The sequence below is a fragment of the Chelonoidis abingdonii genome, chromosome 18, assembly GCF_003597395.2.
Source record: "Chelonoidis abingdonii isolate Lonesome George chromosome 18, CheloAbing_2.0, whole genome shotgun sequence".
Classification (NCBI taxonomy): domain Eukaryota; kingdom Metazoa; phylum Chordata; order Testudines; family Testudinidae; genus Chelonoidis; species Chelonoidis abingdonii.
The window spans coordinates 16,277,426-16,295,040 of NC_133786.1; the positions used below are offsets into that span (position 1 = coordinate 16,277,426).

Consider the following 17,615-nt stretch of genomic DNA (forward strand, 5'->3'; position numbering starts at 1 on the left):
GCCAACAAACCTTTTTCTTTCCTCACCTATTTTGCAGCAGAGGTTCACTCAGAGCACAGCACTCAGCTGGGGACTGTGCAGGAGTCATCTGAGAGTCCTGAGCAGAAGGAACAACTAAAGGCAGCTTTGTACTGGCAAATTCAAGAACATATTGCAGCATGTCAGGTAATGGGAAGCGACTTGGGCCAGAGCCATATTTCATGTATCTAAAGAACAGAAGCAAGACAGCTGAAATCTGTTAACTGAATCCTCACACAACTCATTTTACACAGAGAGGAAAACAGTATGAGCAAGCCATATTTATTATAAAATATTAATGCCTAATAGTTACTGGTTATACTAATAACTAACTGTGGTGTTATTTAAATTAAGCTCTTGAACACAAATAGCTCATTTTCAATTTCATGCCTTGTTTAAAGAGAAAAACACCAACTTGAGGGGGAGGGAGTTGGCTGCTTACCTTTCCAATTTCTGCTGCAGAATTGCTATTTGCTTCCTCAACTTCCTAGTCTCCTCTCTCTTCCTTTGAATGATCTCTTTACTGCTGTACAAATACCTAAACAAATAGCGCCCCCCCAAAAAAGTGACTGAGTGAGATTTGTATACCTCTAAGCTCTGCACTGTCTTATATGCATACATTTTAACATTTCCCTGCTCACAGACCCACCCACCCCTCTATTTCTCTAGTTAGAATAAAACAGAGCAAAGTGTGAGGAATCAGTTTTGAAATACAACCATCTTGTAAATTCTCACCTGTCCATATAAATAATCTGGGGAAATTCTAGCTTGTTGTGAATCTTCTCTGGCTGCCCTAGTGACTGATTGAACTCGAACCGGGAGAGTTCAAAAGTTAACACAGGCGGGAGCTTTGTAAACCAGCGCTGTAACGAACAGAAATGCCCCAACGAGGGCACAGGTTTTGAGAGGATTGCTGAATGGCACATTTGATATCAACAAGTAATTCTGCCCCCCAATACTTTCTTCTCTTATACGTACAAAGTGTGTACTAAATCAATATGAGTTGCTATTTAGAAAGCCTAATTTTACAAAATATAAGACTTCCACTTCCATTTTAGACCTTCACCATACAAAACATAGTTAAATAATATCCAGAAAGTCAATATCTGATGTCCAGGGCACTCAGATTGATAGACTACCATCTAGTCAAGGAGCGAATTTAGAAGAAGTTGGCAAATGCTACACTGACACAATATATGTAGGCCCACGGAGATGGAGCGTTACTTCACAAAGCTGCTGGCACACAAAGAACATCAACAAATGGCCCCTAACCAATCTCTGTGCACTCAGCTCCTCTCTTGGTGTATTCAGAAACTGTTTAGCTTAAGAGGCACAGACGACAGACCAACTTCTCAGTATTTGGAGTGCTGCTCTAAGTGCCACACTGAAAAGGTTATTCGTAGTTGCATTTATACTTTCCCTGGTGCCCAGCTTTCACGAATATTTCTAACATCCATTTCCAGCAGAATATTTCACGCATTCTAACGTAGTGCCAGACAGACAGTACCCTTCCGCTTTTGGGCTCCGACAGTATACTAAAATAATACTGCTCCAGAAGTTCCACATCAGAAAGCCAGAACACAATGGTTCATCCGTGGAATCAAAATGCACCAATAATATTGTACACAGAGGGAAGCTGCCATTTATCATGACCCTTTTGAGAAAAGACAACCAAACATCCTCATAAACAACAACAGAAGGGAAATGTTTATACACCTGCTATCAAGGTAAAGACACAGATTTCTAGTTAATCCTGCTGCATATCAGGTTCCAAAACACTCACCTAAGGTCTCAAAAGATAAAATGCACTTTATTTTCCATATCCCCTATCATGAAGTCCTCTAGTCACGATATTCTGGGAAGTTAAATTAATGAGCACAGATTTTCCAATTACATCTCTTAAATTAAAAGTGACAGTCCTTGACTTATGTCCTTGTTTGAGACACTTTCCCCTACTTTTTAGTTAACCATTTAAAGGAACTAAAAGCCATGGACCTCTCCTATCACCTGTTTAGCTCCATCTTGCTCACACTGCCTAAGATTTTGCACAACACCAATCCCACCAGAAGTCTGCTTCGACTGTGTCTGTGTGGCTCTAACACAGGAGCAGCAATCACCAAAATCAGGCAGTTGATTCCAATGTTAGATGGGCCTTAAAACAAGCTCATCCTGAAGTCGAACCTCTTTTTCCTTTTTTAATTCAAGTCACTGCAACTCATCTTTCAGGCACTCATCTAATGAGTGAAACTTCTTTCTCCCTCTCTCTTTTACCACCAACCCTTGTAAACATCTCTTTAGTGTTATCTTCCAGCACTTTTTAACATGGCCTACAAGCTCATTTCCCTCAGTCTGCCTTCACATCACATGAATCCTTCCATCATGTTAGTTGACCTTCTCTTTCCATTACTTTGATCTATAAGGTGAAGCTGAAAGCAATGTGTGTATCTTAACCTTTTACTTTGTCATAAAGTTAAGCAGCTTATGATTGACTCATGATTTGAGTAATTAAAAAAAGGAAAAAATAATCAGCACAGGCAGAAGGTTAAGAGTTACAATGAGAGAGAAAAATGCACACTATAACAGGGAGAAAAAAATACAAATTCCAAATGGCATACCATAGAGTTAAGCACTGTACTTTTACCCTCCGAAAATATGGAGGCAGTGGTTCTTCCCTACTCAGGTACAGGTAGGCTTCAATAGAAAGAGAGAGACTTTATCACACTTACACATCAGAAGCAGGCGCCTTTTTAAAAGGGTAAACTCCTGGAGTAAGTTACATTGGACAACAATGTCTTTACAAATAAACTAGGGCTTGGTGGCTTAGATATCAACTCACATTTAACATTAATGTACATTTAACAGACTGACCACAAAACGTTTTACATTTGGTGAAGAGGGAATGTTTACAGTCACCATTTTAAGTTACCAGGATACAACAGGACCTCCCTGCACTACACTGACTGCATCCTTTGGAGAAGAGCAAATAATACATGCAACCAACCTCTTGTCCATACTTCACTGATTGATCAGAAGGTAGTTGCTCAATCTCCCCTTCTACCAGGGCCCCTTCCAAACATTCGTTCAAGTTCCGATAACCGTTTACCTGAAGGGGATACTGGCCAAAGGTCTCTATCTTAGAAAAGGTCTTACCTGAATAAAGGGGAAGGAAAAAATATAAACCACCTTAAAACAACAACAACAAACTCTCTCCTCTGTAACTTATTTTAGCATAAACAACTATATGTTTCCTACCAAAAAAAACAGCTTGTACCACTCCACAGGATCTTGCAACATGTCACCCAAGATCTTTCATCAGGCAGGCAGGTTAGACATGTCATCAGAGTAGAGAAATTAGGGCCCTATGGCTCATCTTCTCTAGAAGTGAGACCCTTTACAAATCTATGCTCATGATGGTGAGTATTTAATAGAGGATACTACCCTTTGGAAAACAGACTTTACATTATATTCATCAGCTCTAGGACAACTCTATAAAGATAATCTTATCTGTACGCCTATTGTACTAGCGAAGAACCAGACAGACAATCTCACCAAGAAACTGCAACAACACACAATGTCACAAATCATATCATAGATCTACACTACAGCAACAATCAAACCACTCAAAAAAAGAGTTAAATGTAAAACCAAAAATCTCTAACTTACCCTCATGGACCCCTTCAGTCAAGAAAGTCCCATAGAAGAGTTGCACCATTGGGTTTTCTGATTTGTCTTGAGGGCTGCTGTTTTGTTAGACAGAAAGGGAGCATATGGGTGAGTTACACTTGCCTTCACAAGAATACATATATATTAGAATTTTTATTTTGATGGCATCAGCAAAATATAACCAACATTAATATAACTGGAGAAAAAGGTAGCAAAAATGGCCCAAAATCCAAGCTATGAGGGAATAGGTGGTGTGTGTTTAAATCCTCAATTAATAAATAAGTATTACATATGCTTTTTTTTTTTTTTTTAAGGCCACAAGGTATTAAAATGGACTTAAATTTTTAACAGCTAAACCTCAGCCTTGGGGTTGTGCCTAAAAACAAACAAACCAAAAGAAGAGAAAGCCATCAATTTGTAGTAAGACTGATAATTATACTCTACATTTTGAAAGTGCCTTTAGAAGGATCCCAAGCTGCTTTTGTAAATATCATCATCCTTTTTGTGTAGATAGGTTCGTTCAAGTTCCGATAACCGTTTACCTGAAGGGGATACTGGCCAAAGGTCTCTATCTTAGAAAAGGTCTTACCTGAATAAAGGGGAAGGAAAAAATATAAACCACCTTAAAATCTAGAGGTGGGAGTGACTTGCCTAGATCAGATTACAGGGTAAGCCAGTGGCAGAATCAAGACTGCAACTCAGGAGTCCTGGATATTTGACCTCTATTCTAACCCATAATTGCTGGTTCTGGAGAAGTTTGCACTCAGAACTCAAGTTATGCTTTTTTAACATACCAATTTATCCTTACGGACCAAAAAATTACTCTTCTGCACTTAAAAAAATCATAAACAGTTATTTAAGTGTAAAAAGCAGCTGCTTTTCATACAACGTGACCCTGTACATGTCAAAATCTTTTATTATAATTGTAACTATCACACTGCAGATTAATGCACTACTCAATATGAATTTAGAGCACCGGCTGTAACAACTCTAAACAATACAATATGGGGTTTATTACCTGGTGAATAATCCATGTTGAAGAGTTCCAAAAAAACATATGTACTCTGCAGGTCACAATCGCATTGAATAAAAGCACCTATCTAGGCAAGAAATGCTGATGCAAACACAGAATGCTGAATATTACTGAAAAGGGATTATCCTGACTGGTGCAGTGAAGAAATGGTTTCTTGGTTTGCCTATAATATTAATTCTAACTCTAGCATCTATTAGCCAAACAGTTTAATTAAAAAGCTATTTTTCTGGTCAGTAAGTAAAAACAACCCAAAAAATAAAAACTCACTTTACATTCACAGACAGCTGGAATGCATCCTCTAGCCAATCCAAAAGCTTGTGTGTGACTTCGCTCACATCTTGCTAAAAGAGAGCCAGAAACTGGAGAGTGAAAGATTCTACCAAGAAGCAGGATTTATTAAAATCTCACATTTTTCAAATATACTCACAATATGATCGTGGTATCTCTAACCATGTGAATGAGCTATACAAACTGGTGTTATTACCACTATTCTATGTCAGAGATGAATACTTTATCCAGTACTGTACTAAGTCAGAGGAAACTATGCTGCAGACATGGAGAAGAAGTCAAGTTTCAAATCTGGTGGTCCCTAACAGCAACCCCGATAGCAGTGAAGGGCCAAATTTCACATTGGCTATTTAACTGTCTTTTTGGTATGCATGTGCCTTTTCCTGTCAGATATCTTTAAGAGGGGTTTTTACACATACTGTCAGGTGAAACACAGACAGGCAAGTGTTTGGAATTATACTAGCATTAAATGACACATGACTGTTTCTATCTTTGCTAGGGCTGTTCTGGGGAAAGCCAAGAGGCATTGTATCCATTTTACCTGCTGTTCGTCAGCTGATTTAAATGCTCCTTTTAAAAGTTCCAGAGATGCAGTGGGGTCTACAAATTTACGATGTGTCCCCAGCATTAAAGCAAAAAGACACTGAAGTTCCTGCATGAATGCAATATTTCTCTTTTCCTAGAAAAGAAGAGAGCACAATAGACTACTGCTCAACAAAAGCAGGACACATATATGAAGAGGTAAATTAACAGGGCCAGCACAAGGAATGTTAATATAAAGGACAGTCTCAGAAGAGATCAACTTGTAATAGGAACCCCTATCTCCTTCCCCATGACGCAAGGATCTTTCTTGAAAGCAGATCTGATCACAAGTCAAGTACATGGGAGAACTGAAGGATTCGCAATGGTTCCTCAAAATGGGAAATCTGGGATCAGGAGAGGTGCCAGAAGTAATATGGCATCTAGAATAAGGCAGCCAAGCTGTACTCTAATATTCTGAAGTTCAGACTTGCACTAGAGACTTGGGGTATTAAGGGGAGCTGGGGGGAGACTGAGAGGAAACAAGTCCTGAATTTCTGGAGTCACCAAAACAGAGATTAACAAGGCACAGATTTTCCACTCTCTCTGCAGTTCCTAGTTTTTGAGAAAAGTTATAGGAGAAACTTTCAACCATTTCTGTAATAACTCATTATCCTCAAGAGCAATTTCCCACCCTCGTCTACAAGCAGCAAGTCAGTTTTTATAGTCACCAATACAAACTGCCAGAATCCCCTGGAAGAGCCAGGCGTTTCCAGGAGAACTTACACTGCGACTTCGACAATTCTCAAGCATGCTTTGCGGGAGAGAATAACTAAGGACCAGCCTACGAAATTCCGGCAGCTGGAAGAGAGACTGAAAGGAAAAAAGGGTTAATTAAGGGAGACTGTCCAGGCTGGTCAACTTAAGTCTGGACTTGGGTCTCATCTTCATTTGGCAAGTCCATGTCATTCTTTGCAGATTGTATGCTTTTCTTACTCACCCCTAAATTCTTCAGTGACTTTCTCCTTAAGAAATAAAACCTTTAACAGCTCTGCCCTTCCCCAAGACTCAATTCCCTCCCTCCCTCCCAACTAAATTTTTCAAGTAAATTAAGAGAAACCTTTTGGGAAAGAGTGAGGAGAGTTCTTCCCACCCCCGATACTTATCTGCTGATGTAAAAAGAGCCCGAAGAAGTAAGTGTGTTTGGTTCTTCTTTCTGCTCTCTCTTCTCATTTCACTAATCAATAATAATAATCGCTAATAACGCACCCAGTCTAGTTTCTTATTAGTTCAGGCATCTAAGCCACTGTACTCCATTAACTGGAATCTGATACACCATATGCTGTGGAGCCAGCGTTCACTCCAGTAAAATTACATTATCATAACTTTACCAGTCTGGTTTCTGTCATTCAAGAAGTATTTTACCATTGCACCATGACACAGAACACACATTTGTAAATAATAATAAATACATGGATATATTTAGATAGCCTTTTTTTGCTCTGACTACTTGGCTGCTGTTTTTGAACAGGATCAGAGTAAAATATGCTGCCACACAAAGAAACTCACATTTTATATTATTTTTGTTTAAAATGTGAAGTAGAAACCAGGTGGGTCTGCACAATCTGCTCTCAAATCTTAGTTCTGTAATGGAACTCTCCCAAAAAACTGCATCCCAGGGTGAAGACACTCAGTTTTTCTTTTTATATTAATGTGAAGTTAATGATAGGAATATGGGGAAATACAGAATAGCTAGCTGGCTCACTGTGACCTTGGGAAAGTCAACTAACCTCTCTGTGCCAACATCTGCCCACCTGCAAAAAGAGGATATTACTTCCATCATGGAGGTGCTGCAAAGCTTATTTAATTGCATGAAATGCACATTTTGACCCTAAGATGGCAGGCATTACAAAAGGGTGAAGTATTACTGCTACCACTCCATTACCTGAACGACTGCACTAAACCAGCAGGTATTTCCAACGTTCTTCATGCCAACAGGCCAGTCATCCACTCTCCTCCAGTCATTCTGCTTAGGATTCTCTCCCCAGACTTCACACCGTTTCCTTTTGGAGCAATTTCTGTTTTCTGCAGCATTTGCTTTGTGGGCCCTGTCAGGGGACAAGTATGCAAACATCACATTGTAACAAAGCATCATCACATGAGAGTCTTGACAGCCTTTTAAAAGGGACACAAACTCATTTTGGTATGTAAGCTTGGCTAGTCAAGTAACTACAACAGAACAAGACAAAAGGAATTACAGATCAGGGCCCCATTGTGCTGGGCACTGTGCTGACAGATGAGTATAGCCATCCCACCTGCCTCACAGAGCTTCCATTCTTAAAGATGAGAGGTAGGTGGGTGAATCAAATAGGGCATGGAGGGGTGTGGGGGGGGGGGAATGGGTAATAATACAAGCTTTTTTTTTTTTCCCTATAGACCTACATGTGAGATTTGTAGACAGAGCATATTCTGTTTGTTAGTAATGGAGATACACTCAACAAATCCAACCCAGTTAAAAAAGGGCAAAGTGAATGGCTGTTTAGTAACCTATGTAAAATGAAATTGACGCAGAAGGCCTCGATACAGTTCTTAGTGGATAGGTGCCACAAAAGCCTCTACGTTGGTCACATTGGTACAGGTGGCAGGGACAGGACTGGCCATGAAGATAACTAACCTTCAGTGTGGTATTGTGGTACAGCCACAAAAGCAGTCTCTCCAAGTCAGATACAAAGTACCTTGGCGACAGTCCCCAGAGGGTGATAGTCCAAGCACCTTCCAACATCACTAAGCCCTCTTAAGTGGAATGAATAACATTTGTTTTACAGTTGATAAAAACGCACTCTGCATAAAGCTCCAGGGGCCATGTAGAAGCAAAGAACAAAAAACAACATCTACATTCATTGACCTGTTAGCATCTCTTTCCACTCCTTGGACTTCCAGAGACTCCAGGAAGCTGAGAGCAATGACTGCCTGGAGGTCATCTTTGTTATCAGGCGTTAGATCAATCACATCTGGAAATTGAAGTGGAGTTATCAGTTTTGCACTAGAAGCAGTGAAACACTGGGGTGGGGGGGTGGGGGTTGGGAAAGGCCAAGGACCAAATAATGTTAACACAATTTGCTACATTAATGCAATTAAATCAAACTGCAGAATATCACAACTTCTGCTGAAAAATTAAATTAACTCAATGTCCCTTTAGTTTAAAAAACAAAATACTCTACAATCTAGCAGTAAGCTCAGAAAAAGGTGTGCACTGCACGGTGTACTGGATTTCCTTACGCCTTGATTAGGGTATGGAAGCGGATAAGAAGCAGTTTGGACTGGTCTAACAAAAGGAAAACAAGGGAAAGCCTTAATTAAAGTTCTTAGACCACAGAGTCCAGATTCCAAGCCCAGAAGGGACTATAGCAGTGATCTAGTCAGACCTCTGTAAGTCACAGGGACTTTCCTCTCAAATAAATCTTAAATCACATATTTTAAAATATTCAATTTGATTAAAAATGGTTAATGTTGGAGAATCCAAGACAATCCTTGGTAATAGTTCAATGGTGAATGACCCTCACTAGTAAAATTATGTCTTATTTCCACTCTGAATTTGTCTAGCTTCAACTTCCAGCCATTGAATCATATTATACCTTCCTAAGATAGATTGAAGAGCCTGTTATTATATATTTGTCCCTCATGTAGGTACTTTAGACTGTAATCACCCCTTAACCTTCTCTTATGGTAAAACAGATTGATCTGCTTGAGTCTATATCTCCAAGGCGTTTTCTCTAATCCTTTAATCATTCTTGTGGTTCTTCTCTAAACCCTCTCCAATTATCAACATCCTTTCTTAACTATGGGCACCAAAATGAGACAGTTTTCCAAAAGCGGTCGCACCAGTGCAAAATACAGAGGTAAAAACCTCTTTACTCCTACCTGAGATTCCTGTTTATGCATCCAAGGATTCCTTTAGCCATATGGGCCACAAGGTCACATTGGAAGTTCACATGCAGCTGATTACCACCAAAATCCCAACTCTTTTTAGACTGACTGCTTCCCAGGACACCCCCCATTCGTACGTATGGCTAAAATCTTTGTTCCAAGATATATACATTTACATTTGGCTTTATCAAACACATATTGTTGCTTGCACTCAGTTTAGCAAGCAATCCAGATTGGTTCTGTCTTAGCAACCATCCTCTTCATTAATTACTACTCACCCAGTGTTAGTTATTGAAATGGCTTTAAGAAGTAAAGGAGTTTAGTTTGTAACATTTTGTGCAAAGACTTGGAATCAAATTCAAGTCAGACATTGTGCACCACTGGTCCCATACTGAGTCTTGTGAATGCTCAGCCAATTACAAGATCACTTTGTTTGCCACCTATTTGGGAATAAGAGAGCGAAGAAAGCGACCGTTTTGAAACAGATGGGCCTTAAACAGCAGAATAAAATGTAATTGACTGGCCCTCAGCTACTCCTGAGTATGGTGCTTCTTTTTTATAACTGCTTAGTGCATAACAGGCAACTCAATTAGGGTACACATTGTTTTTGCAGCATATTATTTTACATGATTAAAGGAAATTCTTTCCAGGTACTTGTACATTTAGATTTATTTATTTATATATATATATTTATAAATATATTTTAGCTTATATTTATACTTGGGTGTTTGTTTTCAAAGCATGTAATTGCTTTTAAAAACAATTTCAGTTATTCAGACTCCTAGTTCACAGTAATCTGTCTGGAAGAATGTCATCTGGCCTACTGGTCTAGGTGCTGTAGCTGTCAATAGGCATTATTCAGCTGTGCAGTAACATAAACAGATTTAGCTGCTGAAGCAGCAAGAACCTGTTGAAATGTGTGAAGTAGCCCCTCAGAAAGTTAAAAATACTTATTTGATCTGTTGATATGTGAAGCATGAGCCCCTGCCCCCGCCAGATACTATCTTTCCAACCATGCTTCTGGCAAAAAGCAGCTCTTGCATTTATCTGTTTCCAGGAAAAGATGCAGGTACACTACCTTCTAAGGAAAAAAATCAGCAGTGATTTTACAGCAACTAACATCAGCAACACAGCGTTATGTGTGATAACGATTGTGTAAATATATAATGCAGATGGGGCACATGCTATTTACCTTAGACATCAGAGCTTGTCCTACCAGTTGCTCCCAGGTAAAATTTTCAAAAATCAGGTAAATCTATTGACTTGCAGGGGCTCCATGACACTTAAGTCACTCAGGCCCTTTTGAAAATGTTAGCCTTAGTGGCTGTGTACTCTCACGTTTGCTCTAACATCAATATCATTTTTATAGTACAGACACACACGCAGTTACTTAGGACTACTATCCTGCTGGTATGGGGCTGAAATAAGCTCAAATAGTAAATGTGTGAAGAATGAAGAACTACTTCTCTAGACGAAAGAAAACTGGATAGCGAGTAAGTTCTTGTGACAAAAGAAGCTGGCTGTTCAGTGGGTGTAGAATCAAAGAGTGGACACAAGCTTCAAAGACCGTGCTTAAGACTAGGTTTAAATGCTCAAAAATACTAAATGAAGGAATTTGGTTTCCCCACGGCTGCTAACAGGTAATTTGTAGAAAGAAGTACATGTCTTAACAACTATCCTCAGTTCTCTATGCTATTGTGTATGAAGGCTTTAGGGCTTTTCTACACTGGCAATTAACAGCGCTGCAACTTTCTTGCTGGGGCGGGGGGGTGTGTGAAAAAACACCCCAGTGTAAACAGTGCCCCAGCGCTGGGAGCTTCGCCCCTTGTGGAGGTGGGTTTTCTAGAGTGCTGAGAGAGCTGTAGCGTTGCCAGTGTAGACTAGCCTTTAAGGTCACAAAAGGCTACTAAAGCAGGGGGAGTGATCAGAGAAGCTCATACGCTCCAGGAAGAGCTGTTAGTTCTTAGCAGACAAATGATTTTAAACACGAAAATCACTGCAGTTGGGCAAGTGGCATGCTGAGTACTGCTTATGGCACCATATTCCAGTCTTTAGTTATAGTTGAATACTAGAAATGGATGGAAAGCATTAAGCCCTCCTTTTGGCTACCTGAGTTACAAGGTCCTCCCCAATGAGTGCTTCTTAGACTCACTCCTGGCCAAAGACCTTCAGATGCCAAACTGTTCTAATCCTGTACAATAAGCCCTTTTGTGTTTTATGTGCTGACCATAAGGTTCCAGTCTTCCAGTTGGGTGGCAGGACCTTACTTGGTAATTATTTTGTTTCCTTCTTATCCGTATGTTATCAGCAACCACTGTTTGCTAGTTCTACCATGCAACTCATGGGCATGGAAGATAGGGCATTTTGCCAATCACTTAAGAGGTGTTTACTTGATCTGGGGAAAAATGTCAGCCAAGTGAAAGTACTCTCAGAAACACTGGGCATTCAGAGCCTCATCCCAGAAGCCTGAAGTACAAGAGAGCCACAGAATTAAAACCCAACTGAACACACAAGAGAGCACTCTTAATGAGAAATATCATCCGCCTGAAAATAAACAAGAAAATCATCTTATAAATGAGAATCAGATTAAAATAATTAGGGAGTGTCAAGGTAGGGCTGACAATTACTAAGCAAGCTGTTATTGCTAAAATTACATGACTGTGCCATACCCATATGTTATGTGAAAGAGTACGCTGTAAAGCAATGAGTGCACAAAGAAAAAAAATATCCAAGAGTCTAGCACGTGTCTGTGCAACACAAATAAACAATGTCTAACAAAGAGGTCCATAAAACTGAACCAATTTTCAGCAACATCAAATCCTGTTAAACCTACACATTCCTTAACCACTTCATTTGACTGATATTGGTTCAAATAGCAAGAACACCCTGCCTCCTGAGCTGTACCTGGCCTATGCAACCTTTTACTTATTAATTAACCCAGAGTATGTATTAATACCTGGGGGAGGCAAACAGCTGTGCCTCTCTCTCTATCAGTGTTATAGAGTGTGAACAATTTATGAGTTTACCCTGTATAAGTTTTATACAGGGTAAAATGGATTTATTTGGGTTTAGACCACATTGGGAGTTGGGCATCTGAGTGTTAAAGACAGGAACACTTCTGTAAGCTGCTTTCAGGTAAACCCACAGCTTTGGGGCAAGTAATTCAGACCCTGGGTCTGTGCTGGAGCAGACGGGTGTGTCTGGCTCAGCAAGACAGGGTCCTGGCGTCCTCAGCTGGCAGGGAAACCAGGAGCGGTAGTAGTCTTGGCACATCAGGTGGCAGCTCCCAAGGGGGGTTCTGTGATCTAACCCATCACAGGACTTATATAGGGCACAAGTCTTGTGGTAGCCCAGCAGGATAAATTTCACCTCCAGCCATTTCTTATCAGGGATAAACCCATATCACTTTCTGAGAAAGGGTGACCACGAATGCACACAATATTCCAGATAAGAATTAACCACCTACTGGTGGGTTGCTCTTTGCCCATAGCACTCCCTTCACAGTCAGATGGTTCCACAGCCACTGCTTCCTGGCCTGGCTCTTTAACATGCTCCTCAGTGAGGAAGTTGACTGCATCAGTTAGGTCACCATTTGCAGCCTGAGAGGAAAAAAAAAAAGGGGAGGAAGGGGGTGGAAATAGCCAAGTACCTATTATTCCAGATTCTTTTATATACATCTGAATGAAAATCAACACTATCCACATGAAAGAGAACACGCTGGCATCTCCAACCATGGGGAAAAGCTGACTGCCAAGAAGGAGTTAAAATTTTAAAGCTGAAACTTTTCTCAGATGATAAATAATTAGCATTCATTCTATACCCTTAAGTGTCATTCAGTCAACTCTGGTGCCCTTAAAAGCGATTAGAGCATTCACAGGCTCGAATATCAGCAAGATACTTTAAAGTACATACTTAACTTTAAGCATATGAGTAGCCCACTGAAATGAGACTACTTGTGTGCTCAAAGTTAGGCACATGCCTAAGCATTTTACTCAACTGGAGCCTTATTAATGGGTGGGAGCACTGTGTCCTCAAGAAGTCATGAGTGTAGCCCTCTGCATTGCTTTATAATTGTAAGAATGTGTAAAGGAGCTACAAGAACCATATGTAAAACACAGATCATACAGCCCATATCACAAGAGAACTTAAAATAACATGGGTAGACAGACCTATTTAGTTTTAGTGAAAAAAGCAATGTTAAAATTTACAAACAAAAAGCTTTTTCCCCTCCCAAAACTCTGTAATCAATTAATTCCCTTGAATTTAATTCAATATTTTACAACAACTCCCACTTAAAGAAACACTGAAGGGGACTTTTTTGTTATTTGTTAGATTCCTTCTTTTTTTAAAAAAAGTCTCCTCATGCACAGCTAGCAGCAACAGCCACCTCCTGGCTGACAGAACTCAAGAGAACAAACTCCAATGGTCCCAGACTAGACAATATTAGTGCTGTATTACCCTTCATTCCCTCCCAGTTTTCTGTTGCAATTTATAATGCACACTATGATTTACAGTACGGATCTTTCCAGGAAAGTGTTTCTTCTTCTACCCAGGACCTCTCATGTGCCTCTTTATAGCAAATGCTGTTCTGCTCCCAGTTCTGGCAAAATGACCGCAAGTCTGAAAGAACAAACCGCAAGTCTGTGGTGGTTGTTTCAGCTCTGGAGAATTGTGAAGACTGTTCAGCTGAAGGAAAACTTATTTTACCCCACATTTTTATTTATTGTTATGCTTCGGTACATATATGAAAAAGCTCACTTGAGCCAAATTTCAACGTTTCCAGGAAATGATTATAGCATCTCAGCATAATACCTGTAGTTGCAGAACAGGTTCTTAAAGCCTACTGCTGGAAAAGTATGGGAACTGCTCCTGTTGTAGTTTGATTCAAAATTTAGAAGAATGGATATTAATCCAAAGAAGAGTTACTTCCTTCAAGTCATAACATCATATGCTGCACTCGTATCCACTCACATAGGCCTCTCATGTCTTTAAAATAACAGAAATTAGACAGGGGATAACTTAATAGGTGACTTGGTCCATTCTCCTGTGCGGATAGAATTGCTCTCTGTAGCACATATTCTACTCCTTTTGTCAAGTCCAGTTTTGAACATCTCAAGAAAAGCAGTATTCTAATATCTGAATATTACAAATGCCAAACAAATATTTGGAGTTTAAATGCTATTTACAGAAAGCTCATCTACAGGTTAAAGCAGAGATCAGCAACCTTTCAGAAGTGGTGTGCCAAGTCTTCATTTATTTACTCTAATTTAAGGTTTCGAGTGCCAGTAATACATTTTAACATTTTTAGAAGGTCTCTTTCTATAAGTCTATAATATATAACTAAACTATTGTTGTATGTAAAGTAAATAAAGTTTTTTAAATATTTAAGAAGCTTAATTTAGAATTAAATTAAAATGCAGAGTCCCCTGGACCGGTGACCAGGACCTGGGCAGCATGAGTGTCACTGAAAATCAGCTCGTGTGCCGCCTTCGGCACCTGTGCCATATGTTGCCTACCCCTGGGTTAAAGCTTGAACCAGCGCATGCAACAAGACAAAATCAACAGAGATTTCCTTTCAACAGAAAAATGACAACATTCAAAGCATCTCGGCAAAGCATACTAACCTTCAGGGCTGCATGAAGGAATGAGGGATCCTGAATTCCTGTGATTTCTCCCAAGCGGTTTAAGACCATTTGGCAATTCTGTATTACAAAGGACAAAGAAAGTTCATGTAAGGAGGTGAATGAGAAAGACACCAAGCTTCTGCCGGGCGTGCCAGGGCTTATGACTAACACACTGACACAAGACTCAGCACTCTGAGATAATGACACTGTCAGACTTCAATCTGAATACATTAGAATTCTTCCAGCGGGTTTACAGACTAACATTAATTTTTGTTTGTATTTAAAAGAGAATGTTAAAAGGCATATCTGAGCAGAAATGGTAAAAATGCCTATAGTTACTGGGGGAGAGGGGCAGGGCATCAGTGCCTCATGTAAATCAGTCCTCTCAAAGAGAAGCAGCATGTGCATTAGGACATATAAGGAGCCCAGGGAATGTGTGTGGATTTGATGGAGGGCTATTTTAAGCCTAGTTGCACATGCCATTTGTGCGTGTCACTTCTCACTCACAATAAAGTGCTAGAGATATAGAGCACAGTGGGCCTGGAGAATCCTCTTCCTCTCCTCCCACAAGAAGCTCTTAAGTTCTGGTTAGCTAGCTGCTTGTTGAGTTCCCACTCAAAAATCTTTCAATACAGAGACTACAACCAACCCTTGACCATGAAAAACATTATTTTAGGTTTTAAGTTCTCTCTCTTCTTTTTGTTGTTAAACATCAGGAGTAAATTATATCAGAAATACCAAAATTTCACATCTGTGACCCTATGCAAGGTTCCTCAGCACTTTATTCCACACTCCCCTTATTTACTGTGTCTGAGGTTGCTATGGGGGATAAGAGGGCAGTCTGGACTGTGGGGGTGACATGCAGTTTCACAGGTCTCTTTCACTGAGTCTGGACGGTGCAGCATGTCTACTTTTCCAGTGCCTGGCCAAGACAGGGGCTGGAATGAGAATGAGATGGCTGAAGCTCAAACCGGATAAGACGGAGGGGATTCTCGCTGGTTGTGGAAGCAGCTCAAGAGCATGGTAGGGACAGCGTACGCTCTTCTTCTTGTGGGAGATAGTCACTCTTTGTCAATTAAGTTTGCAACTGAGAGAAGCTCAAGGATCAGTCAAGGGACCAGAAATCACAGATGGCTTTGGTGGCCAGAAATCTTTTTTTCCAACCTGCATTTGTTGTGATAGATTCTCTCCGTTGAGAATCCTTGTCAGAGCAATCCAGGCCTTTCCAACCTCCACACTGAATTATTATGAAAGGCAGATGGGGCTGCCCTTGACCACTACAGCTGGTGCAAAATGTGGAAGCCAGCCAGTTAAAAGTTATTAGCCTGAGGGAGTTCATGACACCAGTTTTCTACAGATCACACTGTGGTCCTATTCATTTCAGAATGAGTCAAACAATACTAGTCAGGAATGGTCGGCACTTGGTCTATCGGATCTGAAAGCCTAGGGCAGGTGTAGGCAACCTACGGCACGCATGCCGAAGGCAGCACGTTAGCTGATTTTCACTCACACTGCCCAGGTCCTGACCACCAATCTGGGGGGCTCCGCATTTTAATTTAATTTTAAATGAAGCTGCTTAAACATTTTTAAAACCTTATTTACTTTACATACAATTGTTTAGTTATATATTATAGACTTATAGAAAGAGATCTTCTAAAAATGTTAAAAAGTATTACCAGCACGTGAAACCTTAAATCAGAGTGAATAAATGAAGAGTCGGCACAGCACTTCTGAAAGTTGCCAACCCCTGACCTAGGGCTCCAACAACAGCCTGGTGAAAGATGCCTTTCAGCCTTACAGGTAGACAAAAGCTTTCACCTACTGCACAGAGGTAACTCCAAAGTCTACGTGGATCACTGGACAAAGAATTTGTGGTCAACGGAGTAACACAAAAGGGTTATATTTTATCGGTAAATAAATGTCAAACTTGAATTTCATCTAACACACATAAACTGACAAAAAAAATTTCCATAGATAATTATTGAAACTTAGAGATAGAAACAGTAAGAAAAATGCTGCTTGAGAATTTATTAGAGTTCGATCTATGGATATTTATTTTGTATATTTTGACATACAACATTGACAATGTATGTTTTAATGGCTATAAAGCTTTAACTTCTGACTCTCAATATCTACTGTCACTAAATAATTATTGTCTGGTGCCCCATAATTTCCTGCAACTGAAAATCTGAACAGATAATAATGAAAAAATGTTTTAAAATAATCAATATTATCCATTAAATTATCAAAAAATAAAAACTGAATTCTACCAAGCCTAATGATAATCACCCACTGCATATCTGAAACCTAATACAGACGCCTCCCGACTTACGCAATCGTTCCCTTCAGGAAAGCCTTGCATAACTCAAATTTTGCATAAGTCGGAAACATATACCAGTATGTTATGCAAAAAATTCCACAATTTGAAAATCCTACTTCTGGCTTATGGAACTTTCTCCGTAAGTGTGTATTTGCGTAAGTCAGAATTGCGTAACCCAGGGAGCGTCTGTAAATGCTTCATATAGACCTAGTTACTTTGTATT

General features: G+C 39.9%; 1 protein-coding gene across 1 annotated transcript in view; it reads right to left on the reverse strand.

Moving 5' to 3' along the window:
- The window catches only part of USP28 (ubiquitin specific peptidase 28), a 33,947-nt gene extending 18,747 nt beyond the window's left edge, over nt 1-15,200 (reverse strand). Inside the window, exons 1-12 of the mRNA XM_075073590.1 lie at nt 15,073-15,200; nt 12,915-13,047; nt 8,427-8,532; nt 7,467-7,629; nt 6,308-6,394; nt 5,544-5,681; nt 4,982-5,055; nt 3,682-3,758; nt 3,020-3,168; nt 754-881; nt 461-556; nt 27-206 (exon numbers count right to left, since the gene is read on the reverse strand). Coding sequence (XP_074929691.1) covers nt 27-206; nt 461-556; nt 754-881; nt 3,020-3,168; nt 3,682-3,758; nt 4,982-5,055; nt 5,544-5,681; nt 6,308-6,394; nt 7,467-7,629; nt 8,427-8,532; nt 12,915-13,047; nt 15,073-15,141 — 1,400 coding nt within the window. The 5' untranslated portion in view covers nt 15,142-15,200. The remainder of the gene's footprint in view (nt 1-26; nt 207-460; nt 557-753; nt 882-3,019; nt 3,169-3,681; nt 3,759-4,981; nt 5,056-5,543; nt 5,682-6,307; nt 6,395-7,466; nt 7,630-8,426; nt 8,533-12,914; nt 13,048-15,072) is intronic.
- Nucleotides 15,201-17,615: the final 2,415 nt, after the last annotated feature.